At 50.2% G+C, this 15122-nt stretch overlaps 1 protein-coding gene across 3 annotated transcripts in view; it reads right to left on the bottom strand.

Moving 5' to 3' along the window:
- Positions 1–667: 667 nt before the first annotated feature.
- Positions 668–15122, bottom strand: part of B4GALT3 (beta-1,4-galactosyltransferase 3) — a 30131-nt gene continuing 15676 nt past the window's right edge. For 2 of the 3 annotated variants that reach the window (XM_077323072.1, XM_077323078.1), the window contains exons 5-7: positions 9050–9172; positions 4401–4505; positions 2017–3157 (exon numbers count right to left, since the gene is read on the bottom strand). In XM_077323072.1, coding sequence (XP_077179187.1) covers positions 2581–3157; positions 4401–4505; positions 9050–9172 — 805 coding nt within the window. In that variant the 3' untranslated portion in view covers positions 2017–2580. Of the gene's footprint in view, positions 1601–2016; positions 3158–4400; positions 4506–9049; positions 9173–15122 lie in introns of those variants that run through there. The other variant, XM_077323089.1, reaches the window with a different exon arrangement.

Here is a 15122-nt window from a genome sequence, read left to right as displayed (position 1 = left end):
GGAATGTCACTGGCCACCCCCCAAAACCCGGCTCGGTTTAAGGCAGATTTTTCCAACCTTTAGACCGGGAAAGAGTCCCTGAAATAATTGTTCAGACTTTTGAGGAGCCCCGGAAGTGATGTCAGCTGGCCCTGCCCTCTGTCATGCCCCCGGAAGTGACATCACTCCCTGCACCCTTAGCCCTCCTTTTGTTCTCACCCAGTGCCTTTACTGCTACTTTACTGCTTTACTGGTGGCTCTGCCTCATGCAGACTGAAAAGAAAAGCAGGAGCTGAGAAGGCCCCAAATCTTCCCTGCCTCTCCATATACAGAGCACTACAGAGCTCCTGTGGTGCCCCAGCAGAGGCTCATGGGAATTGTAGTCCACGGGCATCTAGAAATCCACAGCTGGGCCACCCCTGCCCAGCATTCGCTGGCAGGGGGCTCCTGGGAATTGTAGTCCATGGACATCTGGAGGGCCGCAGTTTGACTACCCCTGCCTTTGAGGCTCTTGCCGGCTCCCGCAACCCTAATCCCTTTGCACAGTTTACTGACTGTCCCGTTTGTTGACAGCATCCATTAAATCCGTGTGATCCACCTCCAGCCCCACTGGGAAAGGCGGACTACAAAGAAAGTTTGACAGACCCGTTTAACCGCAGGAAAGCATCCGGAAGCGACACGCCGGCAGTTCGATGGGGAGTTTTTATTTTGCTTTTCTTTCTTTTTTTTTTTAAAGAAAAAGACAATTATCAAAAACAGAGCAGGGAAAGGGTCGGAATAATTCGGGGCCGGTTCGGCTGCGGGCAAGGAGAGACTCCATCATAAATAGAATAAGTTACACGTCATCAGCAACAGTGAGGGACTGAGAGATGCGCACCCCAAGCAAGGGGAAATAAAGGGAGGTCGGCTGAAGAGGGGTGGAGGGAGACAGATGGATGGCAGGCTGGGACCAGCCCCAAGGGGATGGGGAGAGGGAGGGGGGGTGGAGGATACAGATCTGTTCTACAAACCGCTCAGGGAGAAAAAGGACTGAATAGGTGGTTTCCAGGACAGAGGCACTCCCTACAGGCCTAGGCATATATAGAGAAGCCAGACTCTACTGCAGGGGTGGCCAAACGGCGGCTTTCCGGGTGTCCGTGGACTACAATTTCCGTGAGCCCCTGCCAGCATGCTCAGCAGGGGCTCATGGGAATCGTAGTCCACGGACACCCGGAAAGCCGCCGATTGGCCACCCCTGCTCTACAGCATAAAGTGCCTAGATTTGGCGAAGAGAGTCGTGGTCCCGGAGCCTTTTGAAAAGTCAAAAAATAAACAACCCTCAAGACGTCCCTGTTCAGCCGGACTTCACTCCCTCGGCTAGGATTTTTCACACAGGGAGAGACTGCAGGGTCCGTAACGACAGCAGTCGGGTCTAGGATTCGAGGCCGAGTTTCAGCATGAGGCAAAAGACACACAGGTCTTTGCGGTCACGTCACATCTCCTCTGGACGGGTCCCGGCCCCCAGCACTGAGACCAGATTCCCATGGACGAGTCCTTCTTCTGCTTTGACCAGCATTGCTTCTAACGGGGTCACGGTGCAGGGGGCATTAGCCATGTTCTCTTGCTCGGAGGGCAAGCTTGCCTAGGGAGAAAGACCGAAGCAGTTCAGATTTCACTGCAGGGAACCTCTTGGGGCCAAGCTCCCCCCCCCCCCCCTTGTGAACCGTGCCATACAGAAAGGGGCCTACGGGACACAAGCAGAAAGCCGATTGGCCTCTGTTCTGAACCATACCCCGAGACAGCAACTATAAATACCAGCGCCCGCCAGATGGGAGACCGGGGGGAAGGAAGCGAACGTCTGATTTCTACTTCCCTGCTCCAACCTCATCCCAGCACCACCAGATGCGAAATAAGGTCCAGAGCATCTTTCCTTGGTTTTGGAACAGGAAGCTGGCCAGCCCAGACTTCCCCAGCAGCTTGCTACCTTCTCTGGAAACGGCACAGGTTGGAAGCAGAACGCCACCCCTTTCACTGGCATGCCACCCGTGGTTTTGGGGGGGGGGTGGTCAGGGTAGGCAACCCCATTCATAGAATAAGTTGTCTTCTACCCAGCTCGGCCAGCCCGCTCCTTTCTCTCCTCTCCCCCCTCCGGCCCCACTTTTCAAGTCAACTTGATTATCTTTAACAGTGTAGACAGTCCCACAAACGCCCAGCCAAGGGATATGACCTCCCCTAAGAAAGGAGGGGGTACAGTGGCGACGCCCCACTAGAGCACAGGGAAAGCAGAAGCACTGGTGTGTGGGGCTAGGCCCACCTCTTCCTTTGGTAGGAGGGGACACACCAGGGAGCTGCGTGGCTCTAGGGCCTGGTGGCGAGAGCCTTCACGGTGGACCTTGGAGGGTCCCCTTCCTCCCCATCCCGTCAAACTGGGGTTTGCCCGCCCCCTCTGCACCCAGCCTGCCAAAATGGCGGACACGGGGCGAATATCCCCAAGTCCCCCGGGACACAACACAAGTGCAATTCCGATTACTGGTTCTAGACACCGAGGAAGTGGCCGGCTACTGCTGGAACCGAGACCTGGACGGGGGTTCTAGGTGCCGGCTGGCACACGCCTGCCCCTTCTTAGTCCGCATTTTGCAGGCCGGTACGATTGTTCAATGACTTCTGCATTCCGGAGTCCAAGTTCTGCATTGTGGAGTCCGTTTCGGCTCCCGAAAGCCGATCCTCTCTCCTGGCGTCCTTCGCTCCTCCCATCGGAGCCTCCATGCTGGGCACGGACGTTCGTAGGATCGGGTGCCTGAAGTTGCTGCTGGTCGTATTCTGGGACTCGTTGCCATCCTTCTCAACTGGCAGAAGCGTTTTGGGTTCCTCCCCTTCGGAACCTGGCTGTTCCTTCTTCTCTGCGCCTGGCGCGGCCTGGGTGGGGCCGAAAGAGGCCTCCCCCCAGCCCATGGCCTGGGAGAGTTTGGCAAAGGGGGTCTTCCGTAACATCTCCTGCCGGAAGTTGTGGTTGCTGCCGGTCGGGTAGTTCCGCCCGCCCAGGCTGGGCAAGGAGCCCTTGTTGGCTCTGGGGTTGCTACCGATGTCAGCCGTAATGTTAGTATAAAGGGGCAGGAGTTCCTTGGACAGGAGCGTATAGGAGAGGGAATTCATGCCATCCTGAGTCCAGGCCCGGTGGGTCCTGATCAGCAGATCGAACCTGCAAAGCGGGCAGGAAGAAAAATAATTGATACAAGCAGAGTGCTAAAGGACCTCCACTCTGAACAACAGCAGTAGAGAGCCAGTAGAGAGCCAGTATGGAGTAGAGGTTAAGAGCAGTGGCCTCTAATCTGGAGATGATTCGCCGCTCCGCCACATGCAGCCATCTGGGGTGACCTTGGCCCGGGCAAAGTCCGGTGAGAGCTGTTCTCACATAGCAGTTATGCCTGAGCTCTCTCAGTCCCAGCTATCTGTCTGTTGTGGGGAGAAGAAGGGAAGCCTGTTGTAAGCTGCTGTGAGACACTTTTGGGCAGAGAAAAGCGGGGCATAAAAAACACCAACCAACTCTTCTAGAAAAACCCAAGAAGAATCGGAGCTGTTTGTATTTGCTGAAAGTTCTTTAGTGACAAAGGAAGCCCTGAGGATCTCGGAGTTCCAGCAATTCCTAGAGCGACGTACCTTGACCAGAACTTCCAGTTAGGTACACAAGGTAGACCTTCCAAAAAAATCTGCCCAAACCCTTTGCTGGTTGCCAGATCCTGCCCGGCAACTGCAGCCGGGATTTGAAGGGGGCGTTTCTGGCTTCTGCTTTTAACTATGTGCACAATGCACAGGGTAACTTGGCAGCTCTGGGCTGAGAAATCCCCGGATATAATGGGGCAGTGTGGGGGTGTGTGGAACACGCGGAGGGCGGGGTTAGGGGAGGGGCCTCAGCAGAGTATAATGCCACAGACTCCTTTTTCCAAAGCTGCCCTTTGCTCCAGAACTGATCACTATAGTCTGGGGACTCAGGATGCCAACCTCCAGGTGGGACCTGGGGATCCCTTGAAATTACAGCTCAACTCCAGCCTACACGACTCAGTTCCCCTGGAGAAAACAGCAGCTTGGGAAGGAGGGGGGAATTCTATGGCACCCTGCCACAAAAAGGTCCTCCAACCTCAAATCTCCATTTCCCAAACCAGAGCTGGCAAGTGCTACTCCCCCACACCCCCCCCCCAAACCATTGGGCAAGGGAGCCCTGACGGACCTGCTGGAGACCAGTTGTAATCCTGGGAGATCTCCACCCACTGCTGCCTAGAGCAGGGGTAGTCAAACTGCGGCCCTCCAGATGTCCATGGACTACAATTCCCATGAGCCCCTGCAGGGCTCATGGGAATTGTAGTCCATGGACATCTGGAGGGCCGCAGTTTGACTACCCCTGGCCTAGAGGCTGCCAACCCTGACGAGGCAAGATCTGTGCGCACCTGTGGGGGTTCTCCTCGTTCCCCTTGTCTCCCTTATGCTTCACCATCTTGTAGTGTCCCACGGAAACCGGCGGCCGCAAGATCTTCATGCCGGCCAGACGCACCCTGGAGATGCAGAGGGGAAAAGAAAAGAGGGTCTCAGGATCGCGGGGGGTGGGGTGGGGGGCGACCCTGGGCGCCTCCCAAGGGTCCTGCCACAAAGAGCCGCCTTCCCCTGGGAGAAGGACGGCCCCCAAACAGGCCCTCTGCCAAGGTCCCCAACCGGTTGCCCAGCAGGCCATTCCCGAGCGGGTGACCCCTGGGAAAGCCGTACAGGGGCGCCAAGATACTCGGAAAGCGCTCACCGCCCTTCCCTCTCTCTCTAGCTTTTCGCTGAAGGTTGAAAACGGTGAATTGTCCCCCCCCCCCCCCACACACACACACACACTCACAGCAGGGTATGAGCCGTCACCATGGTGACTTACAATCGCAGCCGATTTTGCGAAAAGTTCCAACAGTTCCCTGGGCTCAGCCTGCTGCGGACAAATACCATTTCCATTCATTCGCCCACCCAATTTGCCTCTTTCCCTCAGAGGTCTTGCCCATCGGTGATTTGGAAGCTCCTCTGTTCTCCCTGCGGGGCTCCCAAGAACGAACAGACCTCGGCCGGCCTGTGTCGCAGAGCCCAGCAAGAGGAGACCAGGGGAAATAAAGGCCCCCTCGGATACGTCTCCCATTGTTGGGAAGCAAAATGGCCGTTTTGGCATGATCCCTCAGGCCCCACACCGAATAGACAATGCTGGTCATAGAATCATAGAGTTGGAAGGGGCCATAGAGGCCATCTAGTCCAACCCCCTGCTCAACGCAGGATCAGCCCTAAGCATCCTAAAGCAGTCAGCTCCCCCCCCCCCCCTGCAACCCACTGGGATTGGATCACTGTCCCCTGACAATCACCTCTGGAGCGTTTAGGCCAGGGGTCCCCAACCTTTTGAGCCTGTGGGCTCTGTTGTTAGGTCCCTCAGGGGGTGGAAAGTGGCAGGACTCACTGGGACTGGGACGGAGATGCAGTGGATCCTGCAGCGATCCCTACATCACTTCCAACATGGCCTCCTCAGTGGAACAGGCTTCCTCGGGAGGTGGTGGGTTCTTCTTTGGAAGCGTTTAAGCAGAGGCTGGAGAGCCATCTGACAGAAATGCTGATTTTATGAACTTTGTGAGTGGGTGGGCAGGAAGGGATGTGCCAGTGTTTGTCTCTTGTGGCCCTTGCTTGCGTACCCAGGGAATTGCTGATATCCACTGTGGGTTGATAGGTGCATTTCCTCCTGGCCAGGCTGGATTCTGGAGATTTTTGGTGGAGAGATCACTTGGGCATGAAATTGGGAGTCACTGTGGGTGGGCAGGTAGTTATGAGTTTCCTGCATAGTGCAGGGGGTGGACTAGATGACCCTGGAGGTCCCTCCCAATTCTTCTATGATTTTGTGTCTTGGAGTGATGTCATCACGCAGCGCCGTCAGGGCAACAGTCTGGCATTTGGGCAATAGGTTTTTTGCCCAAATAACAGAGTGTCACCCTGACCTGCCTTCTCATCTGCGATGGCTTCCTGGGCCAAGCAGCTCCAGAGGAGGAGACATTTTGGACATTGGAGAGAATGGACATTTCCTATCGGCTCCCTCTCCATTGATTTTGTTAACCTAAAATATACGTTTCAAAGTTGTGTTGATTATCCTGGCAGCTTCAGTACTTATGCATTGAATTATGATGTGTCTATAATTAGACCTCTGAAGAAGACCCTATTTGGGTCAAAACACGTTCAATCTAAAGCAGGGGTAGTCAAAACTGCGGCCCTCCAGATGTCCATGGACTACAATTCCCATGAGCCCCTGCCAGCATTTGCTGGCAGGGGCTCATGGGAATTGTAGTCCATGGACATCTGGAGGGCCGCAGTTTGACTGCCCCTAAAGTCTGCTATTGTATGGTGCATATTATGATTTTCTAAGAATAGGCTTTGTGTGTGTTTTGAATTTCATGATTTTATAAATTTTGTGCCCCAGAAAAGCTTATATAATTTTATCGTTCCTATTGTACAGACATCCAGCCATTAGGGTCCTCACTACTTTCGGTTAGAATTTGTTGTTGCAGAAATGACAACGTCACTTCTGAGTCACATCAGTGTTTGGGCAAAACTCTGTGGTCAATCTGACTTCTACCATGGAGTTTTTGCCCAAACACCAGAGGGTCATCCTGACGAGCCCAACATGATGAGATTGCTTCTGAGTCACACTGGAAGAGACTCAAGCACACAGCTGCAATGTCAACTGAGCCTCTCTCTGTTTCTGGGTCAGTCCAGGAACCCCAGTGGGCTCGTTTGGATTCGAGATACAAAGGTGTGGGCACAGCCACAAAATATCTTCCATGGAAGGCCGAGCCAATCTCACAATGGCTGCCGTGAGAGACTGAGCCACACGCAAAGGGAGCCCAAGCGCCATGAACAAGAGGAGGGATTTTTTCAGAAATACTCTGTGGAAGAGTAAGAACAACACTGTAGTGGTAAACACCCCCAAAATGGCATTAATTTGCACAGCTCTCCAATGGGCCAATCAGAAAGGCATAGTGCAGTGGGTTGGACTAGATGACCCAGGAGGTCCCTTCCAACTCTAGGATTCTATGGTCCAAATCCCACCTGTCCTCACCCACTTTCTGTAGAGGGAAGGTGGGTAGAAACAGGGCTTTTTCAGTGGTGGCTCCTTTCCTTGGAATGCGCTTTCCCTCAGAGGTAGGCCTGGTCCTGAGCTTACTTACTTTTAGACACCGAGCGGAAACATTCTTTTTAACTGAAGGGTTCAGTCTCCCCCGTCTCCCCCCGGCTCTTTCATTATCTGCTTTTAACTGTTCCCTAAATATCGTTTTAGGCAGTTTTGTTTTAATGCCCTGGTTTGTTTTCTTTTGTTTTGACTTGCATTGCAAACTGCTTCGGGCTGGTCTCTGGAGAGGCAGCCGATAAATTCTCCGAATAAATAAGTCTCCAGACAACAGGGCTCACCTTCTCTGGGGCCAACACCTTCTGGTCTGCCCTCTCCACCGCTGTGCTGATCATCCACATTTCTCTCCCGCCCTCTCCCCAGTTAGAATGCTTCGTAACATTCTGTGACCAGCACAGAAGCTCCAGCCAATGGCGAGCCACGATTCGCCCACACACGATTCGCCCACACACTCTGTGACCAGCACAGAAGTTCCAGCCAATGGCGAGCCACGATTCGCCCACACACTAATAAAGGAGCCCTGAGCTGAGCCCTGCCAAGCACGCTGGGGCCCGTTTCACCTACCTGGATGCCGCAGGTGACCCGCAACCCTGTGCAGTGGGAATTAGCATGCAAAGGTCCAAGAGAGTGAGCGAGATGGAATGGAGAGAAAGAAAAGAGATAGATGATGGAGATGAGATGGCAGGCTTCACCTGAATCGGAGAGCAGGAAGTGGAGGGAAGAACGAGCAATGCACCCAGGTTTCCCAAAGAGGAAGTCCCCATTCAAGACCTCCCACTGCGCTCCCCCCCCCCCACACACACACAAAGGTTAGCTATGAAGTCTTCCACATTCTCTTGCCCAACTTTCACTGTAAACCTGAATGTGTGAAATTGTGAGATTTGCACAAGGGCCAGATAAGCCTCCCTTCCCTGGCATAATGCTCAGCTTCTTGACAAGAGCTTTGACTTTCTAAAAAAAAAGACAAGTTTGTAGTCCTTATGGATGCAGGGTTCTGATTGGAGCTGCTGCCTGGGGATCCGGGGAGCAGAATCCCCGAGTAAGATTCCCAGGGCTTCAGGACTGGAAATTTAAAGAGGCACCCCAGCCCTGGATCCTGCTTTATCAGATAATATTAAAAAAATATTTACATTCCACACTTCCAAAGCTGGGGACAGATAAACATCAAAGCAAATACAAAAATTAAAATTTAAAACATTGTAATTTATGCCCTTAACTAAAATCCCAAAGTGGCTTTCACACAATGGGGAAGATTCTGGCCAGAGCCAATCTTCCGTATTCTCCCTCCCTCCCTCTCCTAGCAGTGAAGCCAGTCATATATGGTAGATGTTATTTCTAGCTTCGACCATAAGCCTGGAGGAGGAGCTTCATTTTGCAGAACTGGTTGAGGTCCTGCAGGGCCCTGATCTCTTCTGGGAGATCCTTGCACCAGACTGGGGCCAGGGCTGAAACAGCCCTGGCCCGGGTCGAGGCCAACTTTCACCTCTTTCAGGCCCGGGACCCTGAGATGTTGTTCTCAGGATCTCAGTGCTCTTGGGGGAATATAAGGGGAAAAGATGCTGAGAAAAATATCAGAGACTCTTCTTTATTTTTATTTGCATCCTGCCTTTCACCCCAATAGGAAGCCAAATTAGCTCTCATCATTCTCCTCTCCTCCTCTTTATCTTCACAACAATCCTACGAGGTAGGTTAGGCTGAGAGTGTGCAACAAGCCCCAGGTCACCAAGCATGGCACAAACAGGGATTCGAACCAGGATTTCCCAGGTCCTAATCCGACCCTCTGGCCACTATACTACGCTGTCTCTCAGAGAAAGTGGAAGCAAGAGGAAGAAGCATTCAGGATGGATAAAGCGGAGCAGAGGAAGCCAGGAAGGGCGGGGGGGAGGTGGGACGGAAAACGCAGAGACCCACCTGGTGGCGATGTCGTCGTCTTCCCCTCCCCAACCCCAGTACTCATTGGGGAAGCCGTTGATCTTCAGATACTGATCCGGGGTGAGTGCTGACACACCGCCAAAATATTGCGAATACGGGAGGCTGGCAAGAAGGAGGGGGAGGGGGAAAGACAAAATTATTGCCTGATTCAGGCAGGCAGGCTGCCCAAGAGGAGGAGCCCGAAGTCCACAGCAGACCACCTGCTGAGCATATAGAAGGTCTAAAGTTCGAGATGCTTGATATCTCTGGTCCAAAGATCTTGGGTGACAGGGGAAAGCTTTCTGCACCAGACAATCAGAATACACCATCAACGGCTGGGACTCTGTACCAGGCAGTTTCAGAGTTACAGGGCAGGGCTGGAGGATAAATCCTTTTCTTTTCTTGCAGAGTGTAAACTCTGCCATCTCCATAGAAAGGACATCAGATAAAAGAGTCTTCCTTCGCTAGAGATTCTCGACACTGCAGATTTTGCAGCCACCAAGTTCTCTTTCTCTGTCTTAAAATATCACCCTATAATGAACGGAAGGCGATCCAGCCCCTTCCGTGTTTAGTTTCCCATTTTCAGCCAGTCTTCACTTCTTAAACTGAGGCTTTCAAGAAATTTTTTTAAAAGCATTTTAAAGGGCTCCCCCCCCCGCCCAAGTTTTGACTCTTGAAAACTTAAATTCTAGAAATACAATAATTTGGGAGACCACGGACACCTCTAAGACCAAGCAAGTTTTTATTCAGGGTATGAGCTTTCGTAGCATACAAAAACTCATATTTTTGAATCTGGATCGACCAGGACATTTGCGTTGGTCTCTTAAGGTGCTGCGGGACGAACCTAGCTCTTCTATCGCAGACAAACAGGGCCACCCAAGAGAAAGCTACATTTTTCAAAATATTTTTCTTTTCTTTTTTTATATATATAATTTTATTATTTATTATATAAAGCATTTACAGAGAAATAGAGAAGAAAAAGCGACCAGCTGATATGGTTTGCCATCTCTTTTAACATAGATATTCAGTTCCCATCACATATTATTCCTAATCTAGAAGTTTTTACCATTTTTCTTAGCCAAGTGATTGTTAATACATATGAGAGTATGATCTGTTATAGGAATACATTCTGTTATTATCTTAAATGATATTAGGTCAGTCTCCTTCATAAATTGGCCCTGACCCAAGAGTTACTACTGCCGTCTTGTTAATGCCTATGAAATATGGTTTGTCATCCTCTTTTAGCATATATATTGACATACATATTCAATTCCCATCGCATATTAATCCTGATCTAGGAGTTATTACCATCTTTCTTAACAAAGTAGTTGTTGATACATGAGGGTATAATCTATTATAAGGATATATTCTATTATTGTCTTAGATGATATAAAGTCAGTTCCCTTCATATATTGGTCCTGTCCTAAAAGTTACTGCTGCTGTCTTTCCCACAGGAAGCCAGGAGAATACTCCATTGTTCAACTCATCCTTCAGGTGGTCGCAGAAAATGAAATTGTGTTTTTTTCCATAGTAGAGTGTTTCTGATTGTCCTTCTGTCAGGGCCAAAGAAATCTCTTACTTGATTCTTGCTTGTAGTTGCCTTTGAGTAGGCTCTGAATCCTTTGTCAATCTGGATCTCTTCCTCTGGTTGCACAGGAATATCTCCTGATAGCTTCCTGGTTGCTGTCGCTTTTGAATAGACTCTTTTTATTTTGCTGATCCAAATCATTTCCTGCTCTGAATAGACTTCCAGGTTTTCGGTACTTCCTTGAATCTGTTTTCCCAGGTTCTTCAAAGGTACTTTGGATTTTTACATCTCTGGCACTCTCTCCCTCCAGTTGATTAACTTCCAGACATTGAGGTTTCGTTTGATTTATTGTTAGCTGAGCTACGTCATCAGCTGGTCTCTCCGGACCATGGGCTCCATCCAAAAGCTCCCCCTTAGTCCCACGGATTTCCTTTTCCAGCTTATTGACTGCTTTCAGTATCTTTGAGTTTCCTTTGCATAACAAATGGAAAAGCTGTGCCTTAGTTAATTCTTCCATAGTTCTAGGCAGTCACAAACTATAAACAGAAAGTCTCGTGAGGTCTCGCGGGAGCACGAGCGATCCCAAATTATCAGTTTGTCGATCTCCGTATCAAGTCAAATTCCCCCAACAAATCTTCAAAGCTCTCTCTTTGTTTGGTTAATGGGTATAATTAGCTGGGAGTCTCTCACTCAGCTAAAGAAGGAATTCGCTTGTGAATTGGTTGAGGGGGGGGGAGGGAAGAGCTTGTGGGAGAGGAAAGAGAAAAGCCAGAAAGCTTTCAATTCTTACTGTTGCAGACTCGAGCTTCTGTCAGCACTTCTGTCAATCTGGTAAAAGATGATCTGGGAAGAATGTAGGGTCAGCTGGTCGTTTCAAGCTTGTAAAGTTGTTTGCGACAAGGACGCCATCGTGACCTTGAGCACAGGCCGCTATTAATCCGGTGAGTTCAGTCCCCCTACCTCCCCACGGATCTGTAGGATCCTCAGGATGCCGTTCCCGGTTCTTGGGGCGACCGGTGAGCAGATTTGCGTATCTGCTCAGGTCAGCCAGGTGCAGAAGCTCCTGACCCTCTGCATGGCTTAAGAGCTGAACAGAAGTCCAGCTTTTTTATGGCGCCATCTTCAGTCGTCTCGAAATATTTTCTGATTTTAGATATTTTAAATTCTCTTTGTACAGTCTGTGCTCTGGCAACTGCGCTGGCTCCCAGGTGAATTTCAGATCAGGTTTAAGGTTTTGAGGCCATTGGCGGTCTGGGCCAGGCATATCTGAGGGAGCACCTCTATGCCTATGTCCCTCAAAGAGACCTACACTCAGCTAAGTAAAACCGACTGGTGGTCCCTAGCCCCAAGGAAGTACATCTGACCTCAACCACGGCCAGGACATTTCTGTTGGCCCCTACTTGATGGAATGAGCTCCCGGAGGAGATCCGGGCCCTGTCGGACTGACATAGAACCTGTAAGAGCTTTCCCGCCAAGACTTTGGTTGGCACCAGTGATCTTATAACATCCACTGGGCCCTGATCAGAGGTCCCCATCAAAAATGCCTGAAGGAGAACATTTGGGGTGAGCTGGAATTAATCTCCCCAGACAGCTGCTTATCTATGGCTTAAAAGCTTTTATTTAGAGGATGGTAAACTGAATATTTTAATGAGAATAATTTTATTATCGATATATTTTTGTCATCTATGGTCAGGTTATGTTCACATCTATGGTCACTCAGGAAGGCGGTATATAAATAATAATAAATAAATAATAAAATAATACATAAAATTTAAAAATATAATATTAATAACAACAACAACATTTGGGTGCACTCCCCAAAAAGTGAGATTCAGTCGGCTGCCATGCTGGTCTGAAGCAGCACAACACAAATTGTCCAATAGCACCAAAAAGTGGTATTCAGATTGTGCAAACTAAATGTTCGTCCAAGACCGACATCTTAAAGGTCCGTCTCTCCCAGTACAACCATGTGTCCCAACTTAAATCCTTGCCATAGTCTCCAGGCTGCCCCCCCCCCGCCGCCCCAACCGGATCATTCGATCAGCAGTAGGCCAATCACGCGCATTTTGGCCTGGGCTGCTGTCCCCAGGGAACCATGGCCCAGAGAGCAGGGCTTACTATGGAAAGTTTCAAGGTGTCCTGCCAAGCTACTCTTGCTCGAAAAGGCTTTTGAAGGAGGCTGAAATTATTCCCCAAAGATCATCTTGGGAGGGTGCTCAGAATTACGAGCTGTTCCGTCATGGTTTTTAATTAACCTTATGCTGTGCCTGTTGTTATATGTGCAGTTTCATGCCTGCTTGAACCAAGGAAGAGGAGAGACGCAGGCCATGCAAACTGTGACGAATAAATAAAATTCAGTGACATGAGTGGCCACTGCGCCATGGGGAATAAACCATTTCCCTTCTGCTACTCCTAGGGAGGAGGAGGCAAAGTAAGAATCACCCATCTTGGCGCTTGTAGGAAGCACCTATTCAATTCTCTAAGACAGAAATGTCCATTTAGCATCCCCCCTTATTTTTATATATATTTTATCCAGGTTTTTTCCTACATAGTTCAAGAAGGAGGTATGTTGTCTTCCCTTCCTCATTTTTATCCCCGTCACAACAACTCTGAAAAATAGACCAGCCTGAGAGAGAGAGTGGCATAGAATCGAAGAGTTGGAAGGGGCCATGCAGGCCATCTAGTCCAACCCCCTGCTCAAAGCAGGATCAGTATCTGTCCTGCCGCTGCTTGAAGACTGCCAACGAGGGGGAGTACACCACCTGCGGGTCCAGCATCCCCTAGGAAATTCATGCCCAAGCAGGGATTTGAACTTAGGTTTCCCTGATCCAACAGGAGTGTGTGTTATGAGCTGTAACATTTACAGCAAGCCTGTGAATCAAAGACCTCAAAACTGTCCTGACATCGACCGCATTGATCAAGATCAAGTAAATCCATCTCCTTTTCTTCCTCTTTGCCTACTACCTTCAACTCCCCCCCCACACACACATTACTATCTTTTCTAGTTACTGTGTCTAACACACTAGAATCATAGAATGATAGAGTTGGAAGGGGCCATACAGGCCATCTAGTCCAACCCCCTGCTCAACGCAGGATCAGCCCAGAGCATCCTAAAGCATCCAAGAAAAGTGTGTCTCCAACCTTTGCTTGAAGACTGCCAGTGAGGGGGAGCTCACCACCTCCTTAGGCAGCCTATTCCACTGCTGAACTACTCTGACTGTGAAAATTTTTTTCCTGATATCTAGCCTATATCGTTGTACTTGAAGTTTCAACTAATTCCAGGGGTCCCCAACGTGGTGCCCTCAGCAGCCGGGGCACCTGCCAACCCCTTTGCTGGTGCCCACCAAGTCTTTTCAGAAAGTAGGTGGGGCTTACACCCAGCAGGGCTTCTGATTGGCTGTGGCTATACAGATTTCTAAAACGTTGTTTTCCCGACCCCGGCATAAAGATCTTTGCTGTGAAACTCAGTGTGTGTTCATTTTAAAATGCACCCGTGCTTTGCCTCACCCCCCTGACATTTCAAGAGTTGCTCCACCTCTGCACCTCCCACCCCCAAATGTCATAACTCCAAAGGGGCCCACAAGTGTGAAAAGCCTGGCAGGCCTAATGCTTAACTAGCCTACCACAACGGCTCAAAAGCCAGTGTGTTGCCATAGGAACGGGCAGCCATAAAAGCTCACCGGGTGACTCTGGGCCTACTGCTCACTTGGCTCCCCCAAACCTCGATAGTCAGCTGATATGTATTTAACCTCATTAGCTAAAGGCCTAAGGAGTTCTAATTGTTATCCGACAACCTTTATATGTGGTAAACTGGCTGCACCTGGTGAATGATCTGACTGAGGCAGATTGTGGGCGGGCAGAAGGGACTGTGTCCCTGCTTGGCTCTTGTGGCCCTTTCTTGCATGCCCAGGGAAAGGCCGATCGTCCCTTTGGGACCAGGAGGCGAATTTCTTCCAGGTCAGGCTGGCCAGGGATGCTGGTTTCGGGGAGGGGAGGCATCATCTGGCCATGGAATTGGGGTCGCTGTGGGTGTGAATATCCTGCAGGGGGTTGGACAAGATGACGGGGGGGGGGGTCCCCTTCCAACTCTTATGATTCATGCTACCCCTGTGGTACTAGAAAATATAATGCATTTCTTTCTAAACTGTCCTTTCAAATTGCTCAGGGTGAGCAACAGCAGTAAAACCAACATACAAGATGAAAAATTCAAAACATATTTACAATTGTTAAAAAATAATTTGTTGTTGTTAGGTGCGAAGTCGTGTCCGACCCATCGCGACCCCATGGACTATGAACCTCCAGGCCTTCCTGTCCTCTACCATTCCCCGGAGTCCATTTAAGTTTGCACCGACTGCTTCAGTGATTCCATCCAGCCACCTCATTCTCTGTCGTCCCCTTCTTCTTTTGCCCTCAATCGCTCCCAGCATTAGGCTCTTCTCCAGCTAAAAATTCCCAGAAAGGGGGATCCTTTATTAAGGAGCTAATCTCCTGACTCTCCTCTGGTCTCCTTGGTCAATTTTATTTTAGGCCTCGAACATAAACCAT

This window comes from Paroedura picta, chromosome 1, assembly GCF_049243985.1.
Source record: "Paroedura picta isolate Pp20150507F chromosome 1, Ppicta_v3.0, whole genome shotgun sequence".
Classification (NCBI taxonomy): domain Eukaryota; kingdom Metazoa; phylum Chordata; class Lepidosauria; order Squamata; family Gekkonidae; genus Paroedura; species Paroedura picta.
Note: the sequence above shows the minus strand (reverse complement) of the source record. Positions and strands in the feature narration are given on the sequence as shown.